Genomic DNA, 26953 nt, shown 5'->3' on the forward strand with positions numbered 1-26953 from the left:
AGACACAGCTGGTAGGTCTTGACAATCCACAGCACCTATTGCTTTCATAGATTTCCATTTGGTTAAACTGCTCAGAAATAAGCAACAAGAACAAAAATTTCAAATTGAGCTTGTTCCTCCTTGCTGAATTCATCTCATACTGAGCATCCACAATTACCTGTCACTGGGAATACAGTCACTGGGAATACAGTATAATCAGAAAGTACTCAGTATCCAGCAGCACTGTGCCCCAGAACAGATAATGAAATTATTATATTTCTGTTTTGGTCTTGCTTAGATCTGAAACCAATTAAGCATACTCACTTCCTTGATCTTTTCATCAATATAGAGTATTAAGGATCGATAGCATTTCTGAAACAGAGCTCTCCTAGCAGTTCTGTAACCAAAAATCTACCTATGCTACATCAGTCACTTAAGTAATTGGAACAAGAGGCATCCATACAATTTGTTCAAGAAGAAAAGGATAGAGCTGGAGAACACTGCTTATCAAGCCACAGAGAGAAAAGCATGCTCTTTAACAATGCTAATCATTGAGAATGGTGCGCACATACTATACTGTTTATTATCTATTTTGAATAATAATTTTTTAAAATGTTGTTGTTCCAAAATACTTGGAAGTACCCAGCATCTTAAAGGAGTATGCCTAGAAAACAACTTCCAGTGGTGAGTTCTGACACTTTTCACTGTAGCCACCAAAGATCTTCTAGATAACTTTGCCACTGAATAAACCGGGTACCACATGACAGAAAATAAGAGCACAGTTTTTTATTTCTTTTTTTTTTTTTTTTTTTTTAATGGCAAAGCATGCCAATGCCAGTCTCGGACATGTAAGTCTTGTCCTTTTTTTACAGTATTTTTTTGACCTCAAATAACCATCCAGTGGCAAAAAGAGCCCTAAGTGTTGTTCCTCTGCTAAGAGAAAGAACTACAGTTGCCTTCCCTCCCCCTTTCACACTACTGAACAATAAAACAGGGGACTACAGTCAGTGTGTTGAGCACTTTATGAGGTCTAAAATACAGCTTCTTAGTTCATTGTTTTACATAATGAGGACAGAGATGTTAATCAACTTCCCATGCCCAAAGAGCTGTGGTATGCAATGAGCTACCTGGGCATGGGGCAGGGAGAAGCAATAGAAAAGATTGAAAAGATTCATATGACAGAGATAATTGAATCATGCAATGGTTGTGGTTGGGGGGGAGCTCTGGAGATCATCTAGTCCATCCCTGCTGCTCAAGAAAGGTCACCCAGGGCAAATTGCACAGGATCACATCTAGATGAGCCTTGAATATCTCCAGAGGAGACTCCACAGCCTCTCTGGGCAGCCTGTTCCAGTGCTCCGTCACCCTCATAGCAAAGATGTTCTTCCTCTTACTCAGAGGAATTTCCTGTGTGTCAGTTTGTACCTGAACCACTTTCTCAAAACCTTAAAAGTACTTTTTCTTTCTAATAAGTGTGAGTAGATATCTATACAAACACTGTATGGAACAAAACACTATCTTCTGTCATCCAGAGGCAAAACATGGTACAGAAAGATCAGCAAGAATTATGAAATCACAGAAAAGCTGTCTGTAATGGATCTCTAGAGGTCATCTAGTCCATCCCTCTGACCTAGGCAAGATCATTTTTACTTCTGTCATAGAAGTAGCAAACTGACAAAATAAATAAATACCATTACAATTTTAGTAATACATCAACATTTTGAATGCAGAATAAAACTTAACAGATGTACTTTAAGGAAAATCTGTGCACAAGCACAAGTAGAAACACTAAATTATCTGCAACTTGTACCCTCTCTATTTTCTGTGATTCTAGGACATGGATTATTACCTCCACATCGCAGCTGCTGGGCATTTGGATTATGTTATTTTGCTCTGCCGTCATATTTTAATTGGTCACACACACAAAAAAAGTTATAAAATTAGAAGGTCATGGGAAAAGAGACAGAGCAGCATGTTAGCCACAGTTTTTCTGTAATTAGTTAAGTCTATTTAACTTTTTTTTTTTTTTCTGGAACAGTTACCATTCCAGAAAACCAGTTAGAAAAAGAGGATTTCTTAGGCTGATCCAATATTTTATTACAGTTTTTAACAATCATGTCATGTTACTTTTTAAGCATAAAACAGGCCAACAGAATACAATGTGACTTGCGTAACTAGATCTCACAAGTGAAAGAAACATGCACTCTGAGAAACAAAAAAACAAACTTCAATTCTAAATAAAATTGAAATACTCAAAACGACATTCTTAAAAGAGCTCTGAAACACATTGTTTTCTTGACATCTGGTTTATTGCACAATAAAAATTCATGAATGTCTGTATCTGTATCTTTGTGACAACAATGAACCACATCTCCTGCTTTGCTGAGGCCTAACTCTTCCAGAAAATTGAGGAAGATTTGATTTCTTATAAATTCAAACATGTAATTTTTAAAGCCCCCAATTAATTTCTTGAGTATCTGAAAATTTCATGGCACCTAAATTTTAACAAATGGCATTTTTTAACAGTTAAAATTTTGCTTTATGTTACTTCAGCACTGAGTCCAGTGTGGCAGGCTGAGGGTTTTTCACCTGCTTTCCAGCAGTTTCAATGAGAAATCACAACATGAGCACAGTAAGATATGCCTCTCAAACTATACTTGACACTGACTGAAAACATAAAGTTTAACACAAAGAAATAGATTTACGGCTTCAGCCTAAATCATGCAACTGAAATTCTAACGATGCATTCAGCAACAAGATAATTAGCAGCCATTTGTTTAAAAAATTCAATTTTTATTCCAAAAAAGGATAACTCAATCCATAACTGCTCTATACTCTAAAAGCAGAATGTACTGTAAAAGCTTTTGTATGTAATGCCAGTTAAGTTTCTACTTACAGAAAATGAGCAGCAGAGGTCCAAAAGTTGTGAGGTCATGAGCTAGAGCATACTTGCAAAGGTGCAGCACTGAGTTGAAAATCCTAAGAGACAAGATACAGCAACTGGTCTGCTCGTTTTCCTCAGTACTGGCTCACCTACCTGCATGTCCTTTCTGTCTTGGCACCTAAGCACACATCTCAACCAGATGCTGTGACCCTAGGCAGGGCCGAGTTCACCACCTCAGTGACACGAGAACCATGAATGGTCCTAAGGCCACTGTCAGACTGTGAGAAACAGATATCAAGTAAAGGAAAACTTGGCTGTGTATGCTCTGCATTATTTTCATATGGGACAAGAGGGTTGAGCCCCTAGCACAGGAAATCTTGCATCTGCAAGACTTTTGGCAATATTTGCTAGTTGGCATATGCTGACACAGATGCCAAACCCACACTGGCTTACTCAGAGCTCACCCCACATGCTTCTGGTTCCAAAATTGGCCCATGGGTATCTTCATTCATGGTCAAAACATAATATTTGGCATGTAAAAGCAGAAGAATTGAGTTGTGAATTTTGTTCTCACACACAGGCCAAAGAGGGACACGGTCTGAGATATATGGTGTATTTCCTTCCGGTCAGCTCAAGTATCCACCCTCCTCAGCAAAAAGCCTTTCCTGATTTCCACTCCTAGCAGTCTTACAATGAATGGAACAGAGAATTTAGGTACTGAAGACAGGCCTATTGAAAACATTTTTCCGTTCAGAAATCTGAACCTCACGCCCCTTATGGCTGTGGGGTGCAAGTGAAGAACACAATCATCCAGTCAGCCTATGTGCATTCAGTTACAACACCAAGTACTTTATTCTTTGTGAGGATTTTCCATGTTGGTTTTTCAGTAATAGATCCGTAACAACAGACCTCTCTCTTTTTTTTGGTAAAGAGAGTATTTACACTGAGTCTTAGGTATGTGAGTTCTATTTGTTCTAATTGGAGAAGCTTTGACTTGCTGTCTATGTCAGGAATGTACAGGTACTTGGCCCAGCTCTCGGGTAAGAGGTTCAGACATGAATTTTTAAAAAATGAATGAAACAAAGAAAATGTGTCCTTGTTTAAAATTATGAGTACTGGTTAACATGACAGGATAGTTTTACACTTCGTTTTTATACTTTGAATTATCCTACCACAAACTCTCATGAGCCTAAAGGAAGTGTTTGTGTCTTATACTAACATTACCCTATGCAGAGTTCCCATTTTCCAATTCCTAATCATTTTGACCCAGATCTCAGGTGGATTCTTTTTCAAAATCACATACAAAATGTATCATACACAGTTCCTAAATGTTATGCTGATAGTTAATGGACTGTTAAACATTTTCTTTAAATGGCCACTTTACAACCTTCAAGCCTCTCCACTTCAAAGACAGTCAAGCACTAGTTTCGATTCATCTGGCATGAACAGGAAATGCAAGTAGTTCTTCCTTCCCCTGTTTTTATATATTTTGATAAATAGATTTGTGAAAGCAGTAAAATAACTGTGGGCAAGCTCTTAAAGTTGTTTTTGGTTGGTTTTTTTTTGGTTTGGTTTGGGTTTTTTTTTTGAGCATAACAGACATATACTGCTACTGGTTAATTTTCTTGCAGACAAAATACTGGGGAAAAAAAATCCACATCCATCTCTATCATTTCCTCAAAACAGTCTTAAAATGTCACAAGAACATACAGTTCTATCAACTTCAGTGAAAATGATAGACTAATATCTCACAGAAGCAAGCTCCTTCAATGCATATGCTGAACACTGAACCAGCCTTTAGATACAGTAGGCATCTCTTATAACCCTTAAACAGCACAAATAAAAAGCATTTACAAACAGTTTCTCAGTTTTCTATTCAGCTTTTTGCGTAACTGCGTACAGCACAGCATACAGTCAAGATTTAAAGATGGTGACTGGAAAAGAGGTATAGAATGAAGGGCCTCACCCAGGTCAGTAACACTGTCCAAAAGTATTTTCAATAGATTCATAGATTCAGTTCTATGATTATAGAATGACTTGGGTTGGAAGGGACCTTAAAGACCATCTAGTTCCAAACACCCTGCCATAGGCAGGGATGCCACCCACAAGATCATGTTGGCATCATCCAACCTGGCCTTGAACACCTCTAAGGATGGGGCATCCACAGCCCCTCTGGGCAACCTGTGTCAGTACCTCACCACCCAAGGCATATTCAGGGCATACTGCTCTACCTTTCCATTTAACAGTAACACCTTATTTTTCTTATTTTATCATACTTTTATTCTGAACAGAAATGATTTAGAGGGATGTATTCTGTGAGTACTTATACAAAAATACAAACTTGGGTAACACAATGCAGCATGATTTATTTTTCTTGAATAATCAAAAATTCTCATGTTGCTTAAAAAAAAAAAACAGAACTCACTAAAACTGCAAAACAGTCTGTGTGGGTGGGGCAGGTGATGCTTATATGACAAGCAAGGAATTACCCAGGTAACAAATATCCCTGACACACCGTGCATTCAGCCGAGACCAATGCTCCATGTCCAGAACAGAACTTGCCAAGAACAACGACAGTCAGAAGCTCCAAAACAGCATGGAAAACAACACACCTGCGTCACTGTTATGTTTCTTTTTGGTAGCCAGGAACAAAACAGAACACGATCAAATAACTGCAGCGCTAAGCAAGGTGAATGATATGGACTAGGAATATAAAAAAAAAAAATCCAGTGGCACAAAATCTGTACAAAAAAATGCCACAACTGGAATTCATTTCATTTTACAACAGTGGGGTAACAAGGTCAGGCAACCACAGGTCCTGCAGGCTGATATACTATGTGTATATATATATATATATATATATATATATGTATATACACATATATATATGTATGTATATACACACATATATATATACTATATATGCACACCTACATATATAGATACACTAGATACACACACACACACACACTTTGGCACACCCTTGACCCCACTAGACCGCAAGTATTAATGCAGATCCACAAAGTTCACTTAGATGGCCAATTTGCAACCTTGAACTTCAAGCAAGCAGGAATCACAGCCTAAAACTTTACAAAAGCTAATCCTAAACGATCAGACTCTCCCATTCATCTAGTATGATTCCCTTCTACTTTTGAATTAGTCCTGAAAGACTTTTATTCTCCATTCAGAGCTTTCATCTCCACTGAAGTTCATTTTACCTATGCTTTTTACCTTCTCAGCTGTCTAGTAATATAAAACAATTGTATATTTTATATTTCAAACATCCTAATAGCATTAGAGTCAATGTTTTAAAATTACTTAGAAATAGACCTGATGACAAACACATCCAAAGCTTCTGAGTGTCATCCTCAGAAGAATAGCCCAATTCTGATGTTTTTATATGTTTTCTCAACATTCATATTTATTAATTCTAATTCTTTAATCAGAGTTGTTTTCCACTCTGACAAACAAAATAGCACTGAACCAAACTCTCAGATGATTTAGTCACACCCTGCCTTATTAAAAATAAACGTGTCTTGCATATATACACTGGACTTAGAAATACATGTTCATCACTTCAAAGCAGCTGATTTCTTTGGAACTGTATGCTGGAGGTTGTGGGGTCAGTCACACTTTGCAAGACAAATACATCTTTTTGGAACTCGATTAAAGTCAATTTTGTAGAGGTGAATTTGGTAAATACACATACAATTTTATCCTCTTCCATGAAGACAAGGATTACGTTAGGACACTGTTCAACTACATAATAAAAACCATGAAGAACAATGTATGTTAATTTAGACAAGCTAGGTATCTAATAGTTTACAAATATGTCCTGGAATGTTTTTTATTAGGTGAAAGATTATTTATATGTGACCAAACACTACCATCTCCTAAGAATTTCAGTTTAAATTAGGTCTGGCTATGAACCAGCAAAAGAAGCTCAGAATAACCATGATTAATTTCCTCTCATTTTATTCCATCAAACCGTTTCCATATGTTACTACAGGGTAAGTATTCTTTTACACAAATCTAGCTACTTGCCATGAAGGGCATTCACAGCCCTCTACAGAATGAAAAATTCAGAAATAAACACAGTACCTGTGAAACATGAAACAGGTAGAAACATGCATTCCTATTCAGACATCTGCAGTCGAGCTAATTGTACCTACAGTAGTGAACATGAGCCACCCTCAGTAATTACCATTGAAGTTAGCAGAATTGTCTTTACTGAAAGATTTCTTATTTCAAATTTCTCAAAGAAAATTTCAAAAAACTCAGTTAAAAGATCAAAATATTTCACATTTTTAAGAGAATGTTCTTTCCCCATTTTTGTATTGTAAATCTGAAGCGAAGAATGTCTAATAAAACAGTCATGCAACCATCTGAACTTTTTTAATGTCCATTCAAGGTAGTTCACAGAAATTCAAATGCCCCATCTTTTTTTTTTTTTTTCTTATGATTTTTTTCTTTTCCTTTTCTGCATTTGGTATACAGCTGCTGCCTAGGACTACTCTTTAGCATCTCTATAACTGAAAGTTGTAATCTAATGAGCAATCTTTTGATTCCACTGCAGAGATGGAAGACCAAGTGTCTCCTCAAATCAGTCCTACCTCGCCAACTTATGGAAAACAATTACCTGGCGCAACAATTCTATCTGGATGGAAAAGAATGGACAAAGTAACAACACATATAAGCTACCGCTCCTATACAGAGGAGCAGCTGCTAACGATGGTTTGGCTGCACCTGTACAATTTTCTAAACTTGGGTGCAAACCCACGTTCAAGCCCAAGCTAGTCCAACTTTCAAAGTGAACCAGTACAGCACTCTGAACCTCATTCTGCACCCAGCAGCCACCTACTTGCTGCACTGCAAGGCAAGGCAGCAGCCAGGCTATTGGACTCAAACCTATCACCCACTGCCCTCAAAACTCCTTGTTGATGGTTCAAAAGGCCCCTGCAAAGCAATACCTCAGCTGCATGCTTTTCCCTTGAAGCGTGAGATGTGGCATGAAGACAGGACTACAGGACAACCAGGACAACCAGGACAACCAGGATGACTCACTGAAGAGTAAGACACCACAATAGACATAGAAGTACTCTCATTATTGTGTCACAAAACACAACTTCAAGTCCAGAGCATATCATGCTTACACACATACTCATGCACAGACTTCACCATGTAGCTCAGACATAACTTGAGTGGCAGTTCTGTGGTGGGGGCAGGACTCCTTCTACCAACAAGCACAATACCTAACCTTGGCTGCATACCCATTACAGATCAAGTCTTGCCGTTTTTTTAAACATCTTAATTATCTTACTAAGAATTTTGTTGAAAAAAAGATATTAAAATTAATAATCTCTATGGGCACACTATCTTTGATTCTCCTTGGTGAGAGATGTGCTGAAGTGCCTTCAGTGTAGGTAGCATCAACAACCAGTCCAATTCCAGTTGTCTTGATATATTTGTACTGGCAGCTTCTAATTGCCCAAGGACAGTATTGGTTGAAATGTTAAACAAGCTTGGTGTAACACAGATACGAAACTTAATCATCACTCAGACAAAACGAAGGTTAATTAGAACATGTGTGTTGAACACTACATAATACGCTCGTATACTAAACTTCACCTAATTTCCTTAAAGTCTGTTTACCCAGCTGGCTAGGAACAACAGCAGAACTCCCTAAAATTGGACACATGTTAATCTTAAACCAACACCAGGAAGGAAGAAGTTATAATTGTGTTTATTCCTAGCTGCAAAAGACGGGATGTTTAATCAGAAATTTAATATACACTTTGATCCAATGTTAATGAGCTGACACTATGTTGTACATTGAACTGACTTCAAAGAGACAAGATTCCTTAAACAAATGTAATGTATATTTATGACACTGTTTAAGAAAAAGAAAACATTTCTTCTAATGAGGTCACCTTTATCAGAACATATTATCTGAGTAACTGGGGATAGTACATGTACATCAAGACGTGTCAGAGCCTCAATTAGCTATGGCAAACTCAAGGTTACTGATAGCTGAAACTTCCTCAAAAATTAAGGCTGCATATATATATATATATATATATTACTTTACATAATTTCTGTTCTTTTGTATCTAAAGCATATACCTCTACAAATATCTGTAAATATTGCTTTGATCCAATCAACAACATACCAAATTCTAAACTTTATTCTGTGGAAAAAGTAAGACTTCTCAAAGAAAATCAAAAAGATTCCCTTCAAAAAGACAGAATGATGGGAATATGCAACAGAAATTATATGTATGGGTTGGAACAAGAAAGCAAAATAAGCATATCACAGACAGCAACTGGCCACAGTGTGCCACAAAGGACTTTGCAAATTGTAAGTCAATATAAAGAGGAGTTAATGCTTATGTTCAGCACAGTAGAAATCTTAAAAGTTACTGCCAAAGCAGTTACAATTACAGTTAAGATATATTTTACTTCCAAAAAGCCTGTGCCATTATAAAATTAACAATATTGTGATGTAATAGATACTGATCCACCACACACTGTAAAATGCAGGATTTACATACTATGAAGAAGAAAAAATCTTGAGGGGTTATAGAAGGACTAGTGCACCATCAACCAAAGGCAAAGCCACAGTTTTTGTAACTCTCTACCTTACACACAGAGTCCTGAGCAATCAAAAACACAGGCACTATGGTCTGTGCCCATGCAGTTCCCTAAGCAACTCTGGGCCTGTTTATCAAGTGTTTTTGCCTTCTGAATTCACTCAGCTGCTTCCCTCAGATCTGCCTGGTCCTCTTCTTGCAGGAAGTCTTGCACCCACACTTCTTATTTCTACAACACATTAATTTCAAAATTTCAAGTTGCCTCTTTTACAAGTTTTATCTTAGACCTTCTCTGTTATCAAAGGCCTTGTAAAATAGATTTTTATTTATCACACTAGTTTGGTTCAAATAGTGATGCTAATACTTCTGTGTATGAATGTGATACCTCCTGAATTCACTCCTGCATGCTTCAGTGCTCTTGAAGGCAGTTTTAGCTGAATCTGTAACACAATCCACCTACCTTCTTGGCAACACAAGCATAAGCACAGAATGATCCCAGCAAACTATTACAGCACATTAGGCAGGTCAACTTGATTTTGAGAAGCATCACTTAACCTACAGGGCAGGTGTTGTGCACTTGGATAAAAATTCAGATTTCTTTTCAGAGCAGTGTTTGGTGAAAAAGGAAAAAAGATAGAGATGTGTGTATGCATAATCCTTAATAAGAGAAATAAGGCTGAGGATCTTTTCCATATTCTGCCATGTACAAGTGGCTAGAACAATCCAGTTTCAAGTGTGTATTTTTATGACATAAAGAGGGCAATTACAGATCATTTAGGCAAGACAGATGCAAAGAGATTGGTAAATTGATATGCTGATTAAAAAAAAAAAAAAAAAAAAAAAAAGCACCAATTAAAATCTTTCACAGTACCCCAAAAACATTGTAAAATAAATACCAGACAACAACCTACCCATTAATCTGGTTTACGCAGAATGGAACATAAAAATAAAAATTATTTCGAGCACTAATTTTAATTACTATTTATATCAACAGAAAGACTTCAAACAGTAGCAGCATTATTTAACTATCTGTTTTAAACTGACATTTTATAAGGAGTTTGCTAGTTTTACACTAAAACTGGCATCTCCTTTTGCTAATCAGAAGAATATGACAACTACATATTTAAATAACCTTGCCACAAGATATACTCACATTCTCCATTTTCAGTATCTGTGAAAGTAATTTATACATACATACACATAATATGTATATAAAATACATACATCTTTAAAATTGAAAGATAAAGGTGTCTGTTTCGGTAAAATGAGCTAATATTTACACATTTATGGTAAAAGAAAATGATCTAAAATAAGCCAGATAACTTTATGAAGTCATCTTGCATTAAAAAAAAAATAAACAAAAGTATGAAGTTATTATTTCCACTTAACATAAAGATTCTGATGAAAATAGATGTAAACCTTTGCTATCTACTCTCAATCCATTGTTGGACAATGAAAATTTGTTGGATGTTATTTTTTGTTTTGTTTTATTTTGTTTTCCATTTTTATCTACCAACTTCTTAAATGAGATGGCTGTTGAAGTGAACAAGTTGACATGGGCACTATCTGATATTTTTACTGAAAACTACATTGGCAGAATAAGAAGCTGATGCCTTTTAAATTGTGATAATTTTCATCCTGCATCTGAATAGCAAACCCCTAGTTAAAGATTCTACTATATAGATCCCTGGATTTCAGATTATCTTCCCCTGCACTGAGGACACCCCAGTCTCCTCAACGAGGAATAAAGTTAAACATAATCAATTCCTCCTGCAACTGTTTGATCAAAAACAAGAAGCAAGAATATAGAGAAATACTTATTACTTTTTCACTTTCTCCTCCTCCATTTCATCTTATATATGAATGAATATAGGAATGTAGGAATGAATGTAGGAAGGCTCTACAGGAGGATCTGGATAGGCTGGACTGATGGGCTGAGGCCAACTGTATGAACGCCAAGTGCCGGGTCCTGCACCTGGGGCACAACAACCCCAAGCAGCACTACAGGCTGGGGGAAGAATGTCTGGAAAGCTGCCTGGCAGAGGAGGACCTAGGAGTATTGGTTGCTAGTTAGCTGAATATAAGCTGAATATAAGCTAATATAAGCTGAATATAAGTGTGTTCAGGTGACCAAGAAGGCTAACGGCATCCTGGCTCGTATAAGAAGCAGTGTGGCCAGCAGGGCTAGGGAGGTGATCGTCCCCCTGTACTCGGCTCTGGTGAGGCCGCACCTCGAGTACTGTGTTCAGTTCTGGGCCCCTCACTGCAAGAAGGACATGGAGGTGCTCGAGAGAGTCCAGAGAAGGGCAATGAAGCTGGTGAGGGGTATGGAGAACAAGTCTTATGAGGAGCGGCTGAGGGAGCTGAGGTTGTTCATACTGGAGAAGAGGAGGCTCAGGGGCAACCTTATCGCTTTTATAAGTACCTTAAAGGAGGCTGTAGCGAGGTGGGGGTTGGTCTATTCTCCCACATGCCGAGGACGGAATGTGGTCTATTCTCCCACAGGACAAGGGGGAACGTGGTCTATTCCCCACAGGACGAGGGGGAACGGGCTAAAGTTGCATCAGGGGAGGTTTAGGTTGGATAGTAGGAAGAAATTCTTTACTTAAAGGGTTGTTAGGCATTGGAATGGGCTGCCCAGGGAAGTGGTTGAGTCACCATCCCTGGAGGTCTTTAAAAGACTTTAGGTGTAGAGCTTAGTGATCTGGTTTAGTGGAGGACTTGTTAGTGTTATGTCAGAGGTTGGACTATGTGATCTTGGAGGTCTCTTCCAACCTAGATGATTCTGTGTTTCTGTGATATATACCTCACTATCCAGAGACTATGCTACTTTTCATAAAGACAAAAGGTAGTGTATGTTCCAGCTTCTGCTCTGTTCAGTTTTGAAGAAAGGCACTTTGCATTTTATTTTGAAGTGAGCCACAAAAGGATTCAAAATTGTAACTGCAGTTCACCACTAGCAGATTTTTGTAATATATTACAGTCAGTTGAACAGAAAAATCATAAAAGCTACTAAGAAATAGAAATAATAACTAATCTACAATTAACTACAATTAATTAATTACAATTAATTGTCATATGCTACAGTCTTGACTTTTTTCTGCAACCACAAAACAGCCCGGTTCCCTTCTCATATGTCAGCTCACTAACCGAAAATACAGCCCCTACATCCCTCCTCCTTGGGTGCACAGCACCGCTAAAGGAGGGGAGGGAGTGCAGAAGAGGCCTTCATTCAGCTCCTCACACATATCTGACCAGCTGAGCTTTGCTCCTCAAGCTCTATACACACCTGTGTGCCATTCCCCTCTCAGGGCTTTTCACTCATCTCAGATCAATGCCAATGTCATACACAGAGTGTTTCTAAATATAAAGGGGGTGCATCTTGTAGATGTTACATGGCAGTGACCTCAGCAACAACCCATGCCGAGGAAGCCACACTTAAAATTTATTTCCAGTATAACTTAATCCTACCTAAAAGGAAGTCAGGTTAAAATTATTGTAGCCTTCTAGAAGCTAAAAAATGGGGGATTAAACCACCTTTTTAAAAAGGATTAAATATTAGGCACAGTTATTCTGGCTGCAAAGAAAGGGAGATTATAATTTCTGTTTCTGAGATTTAATGTATTTCAGTTGGTTGAGTTGCATCCTTCCTAATGAATGCAATGACTCAACTAAATTACTGAGATTGAAACCAGAAAATAGCAGCGTTGCTTCTCTCCTTACCAGTGCTTTCCCACCGCCAAACACTACAGCTTGTTAGGACAAAGGCTTCAAGTATTTGCTAACAAAACATTAGCTCTCCATTCAACAAAGAAAATAAATAAAGACTTGGCTGCAAAGGTTATAACTTTTTATGGGACCAATAATGCCATAATGGAATGGAAATATCAGTATGTTTCTGATAGGTATCCATTACTACAGGCTTAAAAATAAAGAATCCATTGTAAAACTATTTTCCATACTGCAGCAAAACCACACTAAGAATAGCTGGAAACAAACAAACAAATAAATAAATAAATAATCCAAATGGTTAAAGTTTAAACACTGTGTCATGGTTTGAAGCAAAGGATGAAGACACTAACTTCATGAGACTGCTGTGAGTTCACAAAGGCTACCTGTAAGCTTGTGGCTCCAGAGCACTGCATCATTTCCATGTAGGAGACTGGGATCCACACGTTCTGTTTTTAACAAAGTTAAATTTGTGCCATCTGCACACTTGCCGAGGAAACACTCCAGTTCAGCAAGGGGAAGAGAAAAGTCCTGCACTTGGGGTGGAACAAGCCCACGTACCATTATGTACTGAGGGACACCCAGAACGAAAGCAGCTCTGCAGAAAAGGACCTGAGGGTCCTGGTGGACACCAAGTTGGACATACGCCAGCAGCGTGCCCTTACAGCAAAGAAGGCTAATGGATCCTGGGCTGCATTAGGAGGGGTACTGCCCACAGGTCAAGGGGGGTGATCCTTCCCCTCTATTCAGCACACCTTCCCCTCTATTAAGTCCACACCTAGGGGTCTGAGTCCAGCTCTGGGCTCCAGCACAGGAGAGACATGGACATTATAAGAAGAGTCCAGAGAAGAGCCACTATGATGATCAAAGGACTGGAGCATCTCTCCTATGAGGAAAAGCTGAAAGAGCTGCACCTGCCTAGAGAAGAGAAGGCTCAAGGGGGATCTTATTAATGTAAATAAATACCTGAATGGTGGATGTAAAGAAGACAAAGCCAGGCTCTTTTCAGTGGTGCCCAGTACCAGGACAAGAGGCAATGGGAACAAACTGAAACATCAGGAAGAACATCAGGAGGTTCCCCCTGAACATCCATCAGGAAGCACTTCTTTATTGTCAGTGTGACTGAGCACAAGTTGCCCTGAGTAGTTGTGGAGTCTCCCCAGTTAAAGGTCTTCAAAAGCTGTGTCTAGATGGCCTTGTGCAACCTGCTCTGGGAGACACTGCTTCAGCAGGGGATAAAGCAGAATAACCTCCAGAGGTCCCTTACAACCTCCACCACTCTGTGATTCCATGATAAATTTGCATGAAACCGACACTGGCCTCATGTAATTTTCCTTAACAAAAACAGGCTCAAAATTGTGTAGTCACCATGACCAAAGTACCACCACAAGTATGCAAAGACACTAGTTTGTCAATGGCTTGACTGATGAACCACAGTAACTAACCGAGATTAAACTGCTGATCGATTAAGACAGTGTTGTAGCCAACAAAAACAGGAAAGAACGGACATGTACGTCAAATATGAATTGACAAAAATTACATATGAAAAATCCCGGCATATATTTTAATAACTGAACTAGGTTTCCTACGTCAGAACATAACCATACATGTAAGTAGTATAAGCCAGAAACTCTAAGTTTGGTGTCAGGATTAAAGATTCAAAAGGGCAGAAAACTCAGAACCAACTGATTTCCGCCAGTTTGACATACCTGCCTGCCCCTCCTCCCTCAGTACAGCACTGTGCAGTTAAGTATGTATGAACAGTAACCTAAAATATGCCACCTTCTCCCACTTCTGACTCCTAATATTCATCCCTTTAAACCGTAAGAAATGTTTCATTCTCATTTTCTTTTAATTCATAAAGAACAGATGGGTTTCCAAATAGCTGTTGAGCTCATTCACTACATGATTAAAAAAAAAATTAATAAATGTCATTACTTAATCTTGAAGCTCACGTCCAAAAAAAGTTTTTTTAATAAAATAGGTGTGTCTCTTCTGAAGGGTTTCCTTCATACTCGGCAGTTGTATCTCAAAATCTTTTATTATTTTTGTACAATAAATGAGGATTGCCATGCTATTTTTAAGTTGGAGATGCTGTTTCAGGTGTCATGCTTTGAAAAAGTTTGAAGTATTCAAGACATGGACATTATGAAAAGAGTCCAGGGACTCTTTTCATGTATGCTGGGAGTATTTTGAAAAGCATTTTACCTATACCAAAGGAGTTGTTTGTTTGTTTGTTTTACTTACTTTTCTTCAACTATATTGTCTTAAAACTAGACTATTCTGATCATATATATGTTGAAGTCTGAAACTGATAGGTAAGCTACAAAGAATTTATGACTAATTATGTGGTCATGCTAGTAGCTCTGATATAAAAAAAAAAAAAAATAGGGGAAAAAAATATAATTTTATTCAGTACTATAGAGATGCTCTCAAACACCTGACTACCCATTTTGATTTCAACAGACAGGGATATCTGTTCAGGCATGTTTTGTGATTATTTGTATGAGGGAACTTTGCACACAGACTCAGTACATATTTAAGAGTCTTCTATTTGGAAATAGCCAATTGTTTTATAATCAAATACTTATTCAACTGCTTAGAATGCATTGATTTTAATCATATTGATTATATCTATCAATCTCTCAGCAGGAAAGTGCTTGAATAAACAGACCTGGACATATTTCAGAAAACTTCTACACATCTGATTTGATGTTCAGTCTAGGAGAAAAACTTCAAGCAAGTCTTTATGTGTAGAGAATACTATGTATTTATTTCAAAAGCACAGATTACAAACAAACAAAGTATATTTAAATAAAGTACCATTTCAAATAATAAACTGCAGCTTCTAACAACTTAATTATACATCTGACATGGCAGAAATTTACATGTTTAAAAATAGCGTCTGCCTTATGTGTATGCCTTGCATTACTTTAAGGGTCTTGACAATTAAACAATGTGGTTGTCCCTTTTTTCTGTCCATGCAGAGGACATCAGAATCCAATGCTAGTTTCTGACACCAGAAAGTATAACTATATTGAGCAGAAACACAGAATGGTTGATGTTGGAAGGGACTTGTGGGGATCACCTGGTCCAACTCCCTCGTTGAAGTAGGACTCCCTACAGCAGGTTGCCCAGGACCATGTCTGGACAGTTTCTGAGCTTCTCCAAGGATGGGGAAGAGAAACTTACTAAACTGCTCTCAACCACTAACAAAACCAGACAGGAAAGGAAAAATGTGTAAAATATTCCATATACAGTAAAAACTGAGGATATAATATGACAACAAAAAGATCATTGCTTTTAAAAGAATGAGAAAAAAAAGCAGAGAGCATAACTGCTCCAATATTGCCTTCCCCACATAAGTATACCAGACCAGATCTGCCTTACTACTTATCCATCCATGCCCTCCTCCATTTTCAGTGCAAAAAAAAAAAAAACAGCATTTTTTGGTTTGCCTTTCACCGTATTTTGCTAACGCAATTCAATAATCATATGTAAGGCATTTTATTTTACTGTCTAACTGGGTGGAAGAATGGCATGCTTATGCACACACATTTTCTGCTCCAGCTTCCCAATACATCACAAGTGACAAGCACAGAACTGATTGTGAGTAAACTCAGAGATGAGAAGAGATTGAACACAATACGTGGTGTTTGCTGTCCAGTGATTTTACCTGATTGTGTATGTGAATGATAGCCAAGGAGACTGATCAACATTGTACACCTGTATTGGCATTATGCTTTGTTCAGGTCCTTGTTAAACCTGAGAATACAGCAATGATGTTCAACAGTTTCCAGAATCCAACTTTTAAGGAAGCAGTTTTGATTCACTCTCTTCAGTCAAAGAATCAAACTATACCTTCAAACCTAGTTTGTTAAATACAGTCTTTGACTGTAATGTGCCTTTCTTTCCTTTTTTTTTTTTTTTTTAAACCCTCAACAGCAGAACTGACAAGTTCCCCCCTGCCTTCCTGATTTTTTTCCTTGTAAGCACTTTTTTTAGTTATGTTGTTTAAAATGCAATGTTGGCAATGAGATATTGCTGGAGGCTTTGGACTGATGCCTTCTGAAGCTTCCACTTTTCCCAACTTTTACTAGCAATAAAGAATTTGTTTCTAGAAACATGTAATTTTAATTACAAAATTACCCCAAAAACATAAATGGAATTTAATTGGTTACAAAGTAATATTTTCACATAATCAAGGGATTGTTTAAGGGATTTAAGGCATAATTTATTAGTTCTGGATAGGTTGCACATTTTAATTCCTACAGGCAAATAACAAACTGATTAGTAAGTGCAATAAAGTAATTTATTTGTCTGACAATTGGCAGCTAGAAGTGCAATAATTTACTTGATCAATTGCCATTTTAAAGAACATTAAAGCTTCTCATAATTATGTTATCTATATGGTATGCAGATGAACAACAATACAGCATTATCCCTATTACATTAGTGATTTAATACGATGTTTCTGCCAGGTTTTGTACCTTTCTATATAATGCAAAAGGAAGTAATTACTTTTTGTACTGAAAGACTGAAGAACTGACCCTCTTCTAGACATGCAAAGAATTTGACTACAGGAAGAACTAAAGATGATTGCTTCTCTTCATCCAAATCTTTCTGATATTCAAAACCCTGCATGGCAGTTTCGATTAAGAGTCTTCTGGTCATTTAGTTCTTCAAAATTCTGTCACTGTCAAGTGAAGATAACCACACCACCCTCTGGAGGGAAGATCTGCCAGTTTGTTACATATGATGAAGTTCTCCTCATGTTATCAATTCAATTACTTTGTTGGGTAGCATCAGCAGCTAACAGATTTTGTAGTCCAGTTCTCTGATGGCCTAGCTTCACTGAATTCAGTGGCCCTAAACCAACACAGGAAGCCATAGTAGGGCCAATAAATACCACACACATTTCAAACAGACATTATACAGTGGAAAAGACTATAACAAATGTGTAAGATCATCTTTATAAGATCAAATGATACTTCGGCAATCTAGGTTAAAAAATATTTACCAGTCCGAAGTTCAGATGAACTAGAGTACATTGCCTTGAGAAAGTCAAGTGGGGATTGCCTTGGTTCCCTATTGCTTTACTGGAAGCATCTTATACCCGATTAAAAAGAAAGATAGGGAAAAAGTATTACATTAAAATCACAGGAGGTTCAAGAAAAAGTGAACAAGTACATTTTCATGGCTCCCACTGAAAACAAAAAACACAAAGCTGAGAGAGATACAATATACCACACATACATAAAGACACAAACACATACACCTTCAGAAAATAGTTACTCATTTCAAATCAACATGAGTAAAATTAACCCCGTTCTTCTACTTCTCTCAAATAATCTCATTTAAAAGAGATTTACAAGAGGGATCCATTCTGTCTTTGACAGAATTAATTCTGGAAAGATATTTTGTGCTAAATGAGAAAGGTCAAAAACCTCATTAAGATTCTAACAGACTTAAAGTTTTAATGACTGGAAACTTATGTTCTATGCCACTGAAAACTATGAAGTGGAATTTCAATTTTTGTCATTTATAATGAAGCCAACTTACCAGAGTAGAGACCAACTAGTAATGAGCTCAGTATATTCAGATTTCTAACGAAGTTCTGAGAGAGCTTACATAATTTAATTTTCATAATAAATATTTTAATAAGAGGTACATTCCCCTTCTACACTATGACCTTTCAAAAAACTTCACTGTCAATGTTGTGAATTATGTCAACTAGTTTATCTTTTACCTCATTTGCTCAAAGAGACAAGCAGTGGTAGATTTTCCTACCTTTCTAATATCCAAACAATCTGCTGTCATTAATGATTTTTACCTCAAATCATCTCCATGAAGTAGGAAAGCATTCAGCTACGTTATTAATAGGGAACTGAAGTACAAGGTAAAAATACCCACAGGATTGTTTGTACAATTTGGTAAGTCATTAGTTCTTTTATCTATCTATTCTCATCTTCGAGTTCTGCACTAGCTCCTCTTGTTTGGTAGTGCCTTTAACACCTTCAGCATTCTACTTGCGTAACTACTTCTACAAACTCCTCTTCACATAGCACTTACTTTCCTGGACATCTTTTTGGTTCCTGTGAATATTCCTAAGAAAGTACACAGCCCTCAACTGCAATGAAGACCAAGAGGATCTCTAATCTACAGTTGGAGGTTTCTGACTTCCCATTTTTACTAGCAGTCTGCAACACCTACAGATTTTACAAAAATCTAGCATTAATCATAGAATCATTAAGGTTGTAAAGACCTTCAAGATCATCTGGTCCAACCATCCCCCTACTACTAATGTCATCCATTAAACCATGTTTAGTTGTTAACAGAGTTGTCTTCCCACATATTTATTCAGGATTTTCACATAAATGAAAACACAATGTTTGTGAGTCAACTAATAAAATATTCTCTTCTTTGGTTATTATTAGTAATTGTTCACTGAACTACTCTAGCATTAGGTGAGAATTCTGCATGGAAAAGAAGGTAAACTAGAATTATGTAATCCACCTTTCAGCTAACAAATTGCTGATTAATTCAGTATCTTACTGACAGTCTCTATAGCAATTATTATTTTTCTGTAACAAGTAATGCCTGTGGCATTTAGAAGACATCTCCCCTCTCATTTCTCTGCATAACAAGGATTCTGGATCTGTTATTAAAAAAAAAAAAAAAAAAAATCAACATAATACATTAATGCAATTCCTAGAAAAATCCTCGTTATCATGATTTTATGCTGCACAGTTCATAAGAGCCTTGCAGAATAGCACAGACATAGATAGAACATACCCCATGGTCTTTAGCAGCCGTAACCACTTTTAAAAGAATATCTTCTTCAACAAATGGCCTCACAGCATCGTGGATAATCACTACTTCTGGTTTCTGCAGCAGACGGTTGGAAGATTGATTCTCTGCAAACACTTTCAGTCCATTGAAAATTGATCGGTGACGTGTTATTCCACCTTTCACTACTGTAACTCTTTTGTGGCCGTATTTTTCAATTATAGACTTCATTGTTTCAATATTTTCAGGGGAGACCACCACAATAATGTCAGATATCCAGCTTACCCTAGAAGAAAACAGTACAAAAATGACTAAATAAAGCTACAAACATCTCCATGATACAAATAAATTTATTTCAAAAACTGAAGCTAGCTAAATAAAGCTTCTCTCAATATTCTCAAGTACATATTTTGTGTATAAGCCCACTACCCCTAAAGAGGGAGCTACATGACAGGATCTCTACTGATACATGGATGTCAACCAAAGTAACTGGAATTCTGGGAAGGCACTTGCAGAAATAAAAGCTTCTAATAACCCTTTGAAATAGTTCTTACTCAAACCTCATTCACAGCTTCAAGTGTAACTTCTAAATCTAGACCTACAGTCTATTATTTTAGTCTCTTCTAAAACAGAGTCTCCACAATCAATTGGTAAATCCTAGCACGTGGAATATTCTCAGTTCTACTGCAGAGCACACAAAGTACAATTAAATAAGAGGAAGGCCACAAGAGGATGACGGAAAGTAACCTGAAATAAAGATTGCTATCAAGTCAGGTATGACCAGGAACTGACAGATGCGAAGTGTCAAAACTGTGACACTTGAGTATTAACAGAAAACATAGTGCTAGTTTGGGAAAAACATACATTTTGTGCAGGCTTCTACTCTAGGAAGCTAGCAAAATGTGAAAACACAGTTAAGTTAGATACTACTACCATAATATGAAAAGCATGTTTTAAAGAACTTCAAGCCTTTAATGACAGTATCAGCCTAGCTCTAAAAAGGAGCAAGGGGAGAAGAACCCACAAGATTAAGAACAGCCATAACTGAATTGAGGATGAAAATTTACTTGCATCAAAGTACCCAAGAAAACATACTAGAGTCACATGCATCAACTATACATCAAAATAATGCAAGTATCACCATTCAAATGCAGCTGAGTGTTTCATATCCTAAGTGCTCTGTCTGGTGCATCAAAAATGGAGTTATAATTATTCCTTTTCTGTGTCTCCACAGACAAAAGGATGTTTGTTTGTTTTAGTGTAATTGACAAGAAACTCATCAGGTTAAGAATGATTTCAAAACCAGTTTACTATTTACTACACTCATGTGGAGCCTACACATACAGCTATGAAAGAAGAGAAACACCTATGGCATATTCTTACAACTAAAACTAGCAAAGCTATTGAAAATAATTTTGCAGAGACAAGATGGACTGAAGTACTAAATACTTGCAGTTAAAAAGCAACAGTGAAAAACTTATGGTTCTTCAGAAATATAAATGCTCAAGCTATTGTCCTCTTCAATAACACACGAGAAGGCACTGCCTAGGAACTATCCTTACTCAAAAAGTAAAGTCATCTGTGATGCAAACCATTTCCCTAGAACAATGTGAAACAAGAGAGCATCTTCTACCTTCTTTGTTTTGTTTGTTTAGTGACTAATATAACTCCATGGAAAAATATTTTAATGAATTTTAAATAACTACCAAAAATAAAATAAATTGAAATGTTATTAGCATTAAAAAAGACTTTATGTTCATTTTATTATTAACAAAGGCTGAAAATACAGCCAAACCAACATATTCTCAGCATTTCTTAAGTACTGAAGTTGTGCAAATGTAAAATATGAAGTCATATGGTTTCAAGTTTCATTTCAACTTGTCACTCACCACAGGTTCATCAAAAGGTTTGCAAATCTCTTGAATGAGTCCTGGCACAATCCTACACTTAGCCACAAAACTTAACACTTCTGCATGACTTCAACTCAGAACTGGGGCAAACTAACTGGATTCATCTCAGTTCTTCTTTTGAATATTGAGAATCAGGCATTAAAAAAAAGCAAAAACTCAAGAAGAGCTGTGTCACACTAACCAAACCAAGAGCTCTGCACTGCTCTTTGCAGAAGGGCTGTAGAGCTGCACAGTTCTCAGAGCAGGCAGTCCACACATTCACTAGTGACTGTCTAAGAAGAGCACTGACATTTCCCATTCCTGAGCCAAATAAAACAGATCATGATGCAACAGTGTAGTACACACAGCATCTTCTGAGAACCAGGGAAGTATTGGCCAGCCTACGATAAATCTGTGCACAGACGGGCTGGAATGGCTCAAGGCCGCCAGTGGTACAATACACTGAGATGTGACAGGATGCGGTCACAGCTCCACCCTGTGTCTGGATAAACACATTCATAAACCTAAGTATGGCCTTAAACTCATTCCGGACCGACTTTTTATATTTAGAGCTGGGATTCAGAGATGCAACCTATTCCTATAAGGTACTCTCTCAACTGACGAGGCAGAGCAGTTTATGCTTTGAAGCATAAAGTATCCCATCAAAATCTATTTACAAAATCCATGTAGCATACTAATTCAATAAAATATTCTACAACTTCCACATGAATGAGAACTGTGTATTAACACAGGAGTTTACATTTTTAATAATATGCTTATGGAAATGTTGCAAATGTTTAATGAAGTAGAAAGACAACATTACAGAGTCAATCTGACAGCAAAGATCTTTCTTCCCCTTAATTTATCACGTTATTTTCTTTAGAAAGATTTCATACTAAGATAACAAACTCAGGACCTGCTTAAAAACAAACAAACAAACAAAAAAGTTTAAAAAGTTAGTAAATACCTTTTCTGTTTTATAACTGTAATATAAGAGCAAGGAAAAATCTGTGGCTTAATAATGGAAGCTTTGGAAAGAATCAGCATAAGGCACAGAAGAGAACAGAGTAAGGTACCCTGATGTGCTTTAACAAGTAATAAATATGGAACTCTAGTGCCTCCCTAAATCATACGCTGCAATTCTAAAGTGGAGAATTATGTCTGATCAAATGAAACAAAAGCAACAACTCCAGTCACAATCACTTTACAACTGCCATGAGAGGACCTTGACATTACAAGATAAAATAAAAATAACAGTGGAGCAAAAAAGGATTTATGTTTGTTTCCTGAGACTGTCCTTCTGGTCATCACTTACTGAAGTCTAAAAGACCAGCCAGACCAGCTGCCTAGTGGAAAACACTATTGTTGCATTAAACTTCAAAGAAAAGAACATGCATGTATATTAGCTGACCTAGAACTCAAAGTAAAGGAGCTCATTAACTCAGCAACAGCTTAAGCCATTGCAAAGCTTCACAATACAATCTGCAAAAGAAATAACCAATGAGTTACTCTGCAAACAGGAGGCTCAGGTACAAATGTGACTTTCAGGTTTAACCCCCTATTAGTTTACTCACATGTAAATCAAAACTGAGCCTTAAATCCTCAAGACTAGTTTCTGCTGCTGTTAGCCAGATACTTACACATAACCCACTGAAATTGGCATTTCTGTTAGCAAAGCAGAACAGAGCCAGGCAGTCACTGCTGAGATGAGTTAGCATAAGATATGATCTTTCACCATCACAGAAACTCCTCAGAAGCACCAGACAAATCATTACTTTTCCTGATTTTACTATTCAAGCACCAAATGAGAAAAAGAACTTTCAAAAAAAAAAAAAGATACAGAATGCAAACATTATTTCTTTTGCTCCCTCCCTTTTTTCCTGCCCTATAACAGTTTCATAATAACTTTGCTGATATATGAAAAATATGTGAATATACGTATGTGTTTTTACAGTACAACTATGGAAGCAGGAGCTTTAAAACTGAGAAGTCTCACAGGTACATGAAGGAAGTTCTGAGCATCCCATGTATAGATGATATCCATTCTTCCTGAAAGACTAAACTAGCATTCCTTATTAGTCACAAAAAAATAATGAAGATACCTTCATAAAGTGAAGACGACTGGATTATTTGCTATCATTATTTTTAGCTCATAAGCAATTCAAAGGGTCGGACAAACAGAATTCAAATAAGTCGGACAAACAGAATTATCATGCTAGATACACTTACAAAAATGTAATTGTGTGACCTGGAGAGAATGCATCAGCCAAAGAGGAAAAAATACTTGGCAAATAAACTATAGAAAACAGTTCTGAAGAGGCGATTATTTGGAAGCTTCCCCCAGGTAATGTTTTTTTTGACACCAGGCCACCTGTTTTATGAGACTACATTACAATAAACAAAGCTGTCTGAAACCCTCATGGAAAAGTTCTTTTTTGCCAGTAAACATGTTAACTCTGCTTTCCTCTTTTATAACATCTCAATGTACTTTCAGTGACTGCTGAAATATGAGCACCACAAGAATAAGAGCAGCTTACATACTGTTGTCCCACAATTTTAAATCAACCTTTACCTTAGTCATTTCTCCTCTCTATAGCTTTAGCAAAATTCTTCAATGCTGCACACATATAGCCGATTCCTCCCTGCCTCAGGAAAGAAATCAGAAATGTTCTTCCCTAAATAAACATACACAAGGGAATTAAAATAAAGTAAGAATCCCACTAGTCTATGCAAAAGCAAAAAAAGAGGAATGCCATTGTAGATCTGTTGGAATTGATACAAAGGCCTCACACAGTTCAACAAAAGCAGAAACAAAACCAATGGAAAAGACATATATCTAAGTTCGCTAACACACTTTATTTTTATCCCCAGGGTAGGACCTGACCTTCCTATCAGTGCCACTGTAGTGGTAGTAAAAAACAATCCTTCTTCCTTACGTTATTTTTTCTCACCTTCTCTTCCTAAGGGCATTGTCTTTGATTATTATTGGCAGGCCAACCTTTTACATTCTGTCATCCTATGCAACAGGATGCAATGCTTATTCATTCATGTCTGCTCTTGTCTTGTCTACCACTTTTTTCTACATTAGTATTTAAGATTCTTTCTCCTTTCAGCAGAACAGCGTAAAAACATTTTCCTGTTTTTAAGACACATGAAAATCAGCTACAAATTCTTGATTTGCTCAAGTATTTGTCCGTACATTGCTACATTTTTTTTTCAGATTAATAAATAAATAAATAAATAAGGCTGCAATAGCTGAGGTAACCAGAAGCTCAATAGGAGTTGTTACAGGTTAACAAGTCAATGATTTATTAAATTACAGCAGGTAGACAACAGACATAAGATAGCAGGTATCAAGCTAAGCGCAGAAAATGTGACTTCTGGGTAATAGACAAGTGACAAAGTGCAGCTCCTATGCTCATGTTCCCAGAGTAAGAAAAAGGTACCTCCTTTGCAGTTTCAGAGTCTGAAGATTTAAGTTGAAAATGACTCACTTCAGGCTTTAGATTATATCTGTCAACAGCTCCCCATACACATACATACCAGTCAACACTAAGTCAGGACAGAGATGGCAGAAAGCTCTGCCTGTGAGAGGACTAGCACTGGTTATCGCGCTCCAGTCATTAACTGGACTGGTTATGACAGTCTTCAAGCCAGGAGAAAGCACTAGGTTTTTACTCTCACTGTCAAGTTTGGATCACGCAACTGGTTGGCCCGTGCAATTTGAATTCAATCTTTTATTTTTTTGCAGCTTTAGGACATAAATATAAAAGCGTTGCTCAGAGAACTGCTGTTTTCCCAGAGCTTAGTGGCAGCACAAAAAATGAGGACTTTTAATGAATGTTTTATTTTCCTATGAATATCATTTCCTTCCCAAACCTCACTGCTCTCTTTTCCAGGTCTCCAAGACGCTGAGCGAGGATATTACTCTTCTTCTCTGTAGATTTCTGTGACATTTTGGCAGAAGCTACAACTGTGACAAGCTCTGGATTGGAGGCTTTGCTTTCTGATGCACTCAGCTTTGTGACTGGCTGCTGTTGAAAAATCAAATAAAGAAAACGAGCAGTATTTCTTTCACAAAGTAACAAGTGACCTGAGGGAAGCCTCTCTGGGTGGGAACAGGAAAAAAAAAAAAAAAAAAAAAAAAAAAAAAAGAGGCCCAATTTTTGATGTTCTGTAAGTTTCCATGAGTTAAGAACTTCAAGAGACATTGACAACGCCGTTTTTTTTTTTCACCACCTTGCTTTCCTCCCCGTTTATCCTCCCTGAAACCCTAAAGTTTGAGGTTTTCTCCCTACAAGTCGCTGCAGCCCTGCCGGTGCAGCTGGCGCCCCGCTCCTACCTGAGGCGACGCCGGGTACACGGCTTACGTTAACACTTGGCAACACTGCATGAACTGCCCCTCACACGCTCAGAACAGCCTTTCTGAGACTCAGAACAGCCCTATGAGACCCCTGGCTGCTCGGACCCCCTCGCTGGAACCCCTCGCTCCCTGTCACCACAAAAAGGCTGCAACGGGGCCGGGGGGAGCGGGGCCGGGGGGAGCGCGGCCTCGTTACCTCTCCATCGCCCGCACCGCGTAGCTGACGAGCGGCCGCCCCTGCAGGCCGCAGAACTGCTTGGGGGTGGCGCCGCCCAGCCGCTCCCCGCTGCCGCCCGCCGGCAGCACGGCCGACACCGCCGCTGACACCGGCTCCATCGCCGCGGGGCCCGGACACGGCTCCGCTCCGCGGACAGGCGGCACCGCGCAGCCGCCCTCCCGCCTTACTTATTTGCCCGCTGCATCCGCAAACAAAAAAAAAAGAATCCACTGCGCGCGCCCGCCCGCCCCTGTTTCCCTTCCCCCCCCCCCCTCCCCGCAGAAACGCGCGGGCCGGGCAGCCCCCAGGGGCGGGGCGGGAGGGGCGCCCCGGCCGTGGGGCAGCGTGAGGCCACTGCGGGCCCCTTAAGCGCCCGGCGCATGCGCAGTCCGCGGCGGGGCCGCTCCCGCCTGTGGCAGGTGGGGGGGACGCCTGTGGAGGTTGACCCTTCGTTCCATCTCTCTCAGCGGGGCTCCCGTCAGTGCCCTCGGGGTTCTGTTAGTCCTGTTGGGAA

The 26953-nt window shown here is 38.2% G+C and overlaps 1 protein-coding gene across 3 annotated transcripts in view; it reads right to left on the reverse strand.

Moving 5' to 3' along the window:
• Window positions 1-26652, reverse strand: part of CRPPA (CDP-L-ribitol pyrophosphorylase A) — a 125873-nt gene extending 99221 nt beyond the window's left edge. For 2 of the 3 annotated variants that reach the window (XM_084282700.1, XM_084282701.1), the window contains exons 1-2: window positions 26419-26652; window positions 19977-20256 (exon numbers count right to left, since the gene is read on the reverse strand). In XM_084282700.1, the coding sequence (XP_084138826.1) occupies window positions 19977-20256; window positions 26419-26558 (420 nt within the window). In that variant the 5' untranslated portion in view covers window positions 26559-26652. Of the gene's footprint in view, window positions 1-19976; window positions 20257-24431; window positions 24505-26418 lie in introns of those variants that run through there. The other variant, XM_084282702.1, reaches the window with a different exon arrangement.
• Between the last annotated feature and the right edge of the window lie 301 nt (window positions 26653-26953).

The sequence above is a fragment of the Netta rufina genome (assembly GCF_964035555.1).
Source record: "Netta rufina genome assembly, chromosome: 2".
Classification (NCBI taxonomy): Eukaryota; Metazoa; Chordata; class Aves; order Anseriformes; family Anatidae; genus Netta; species Netta rufina.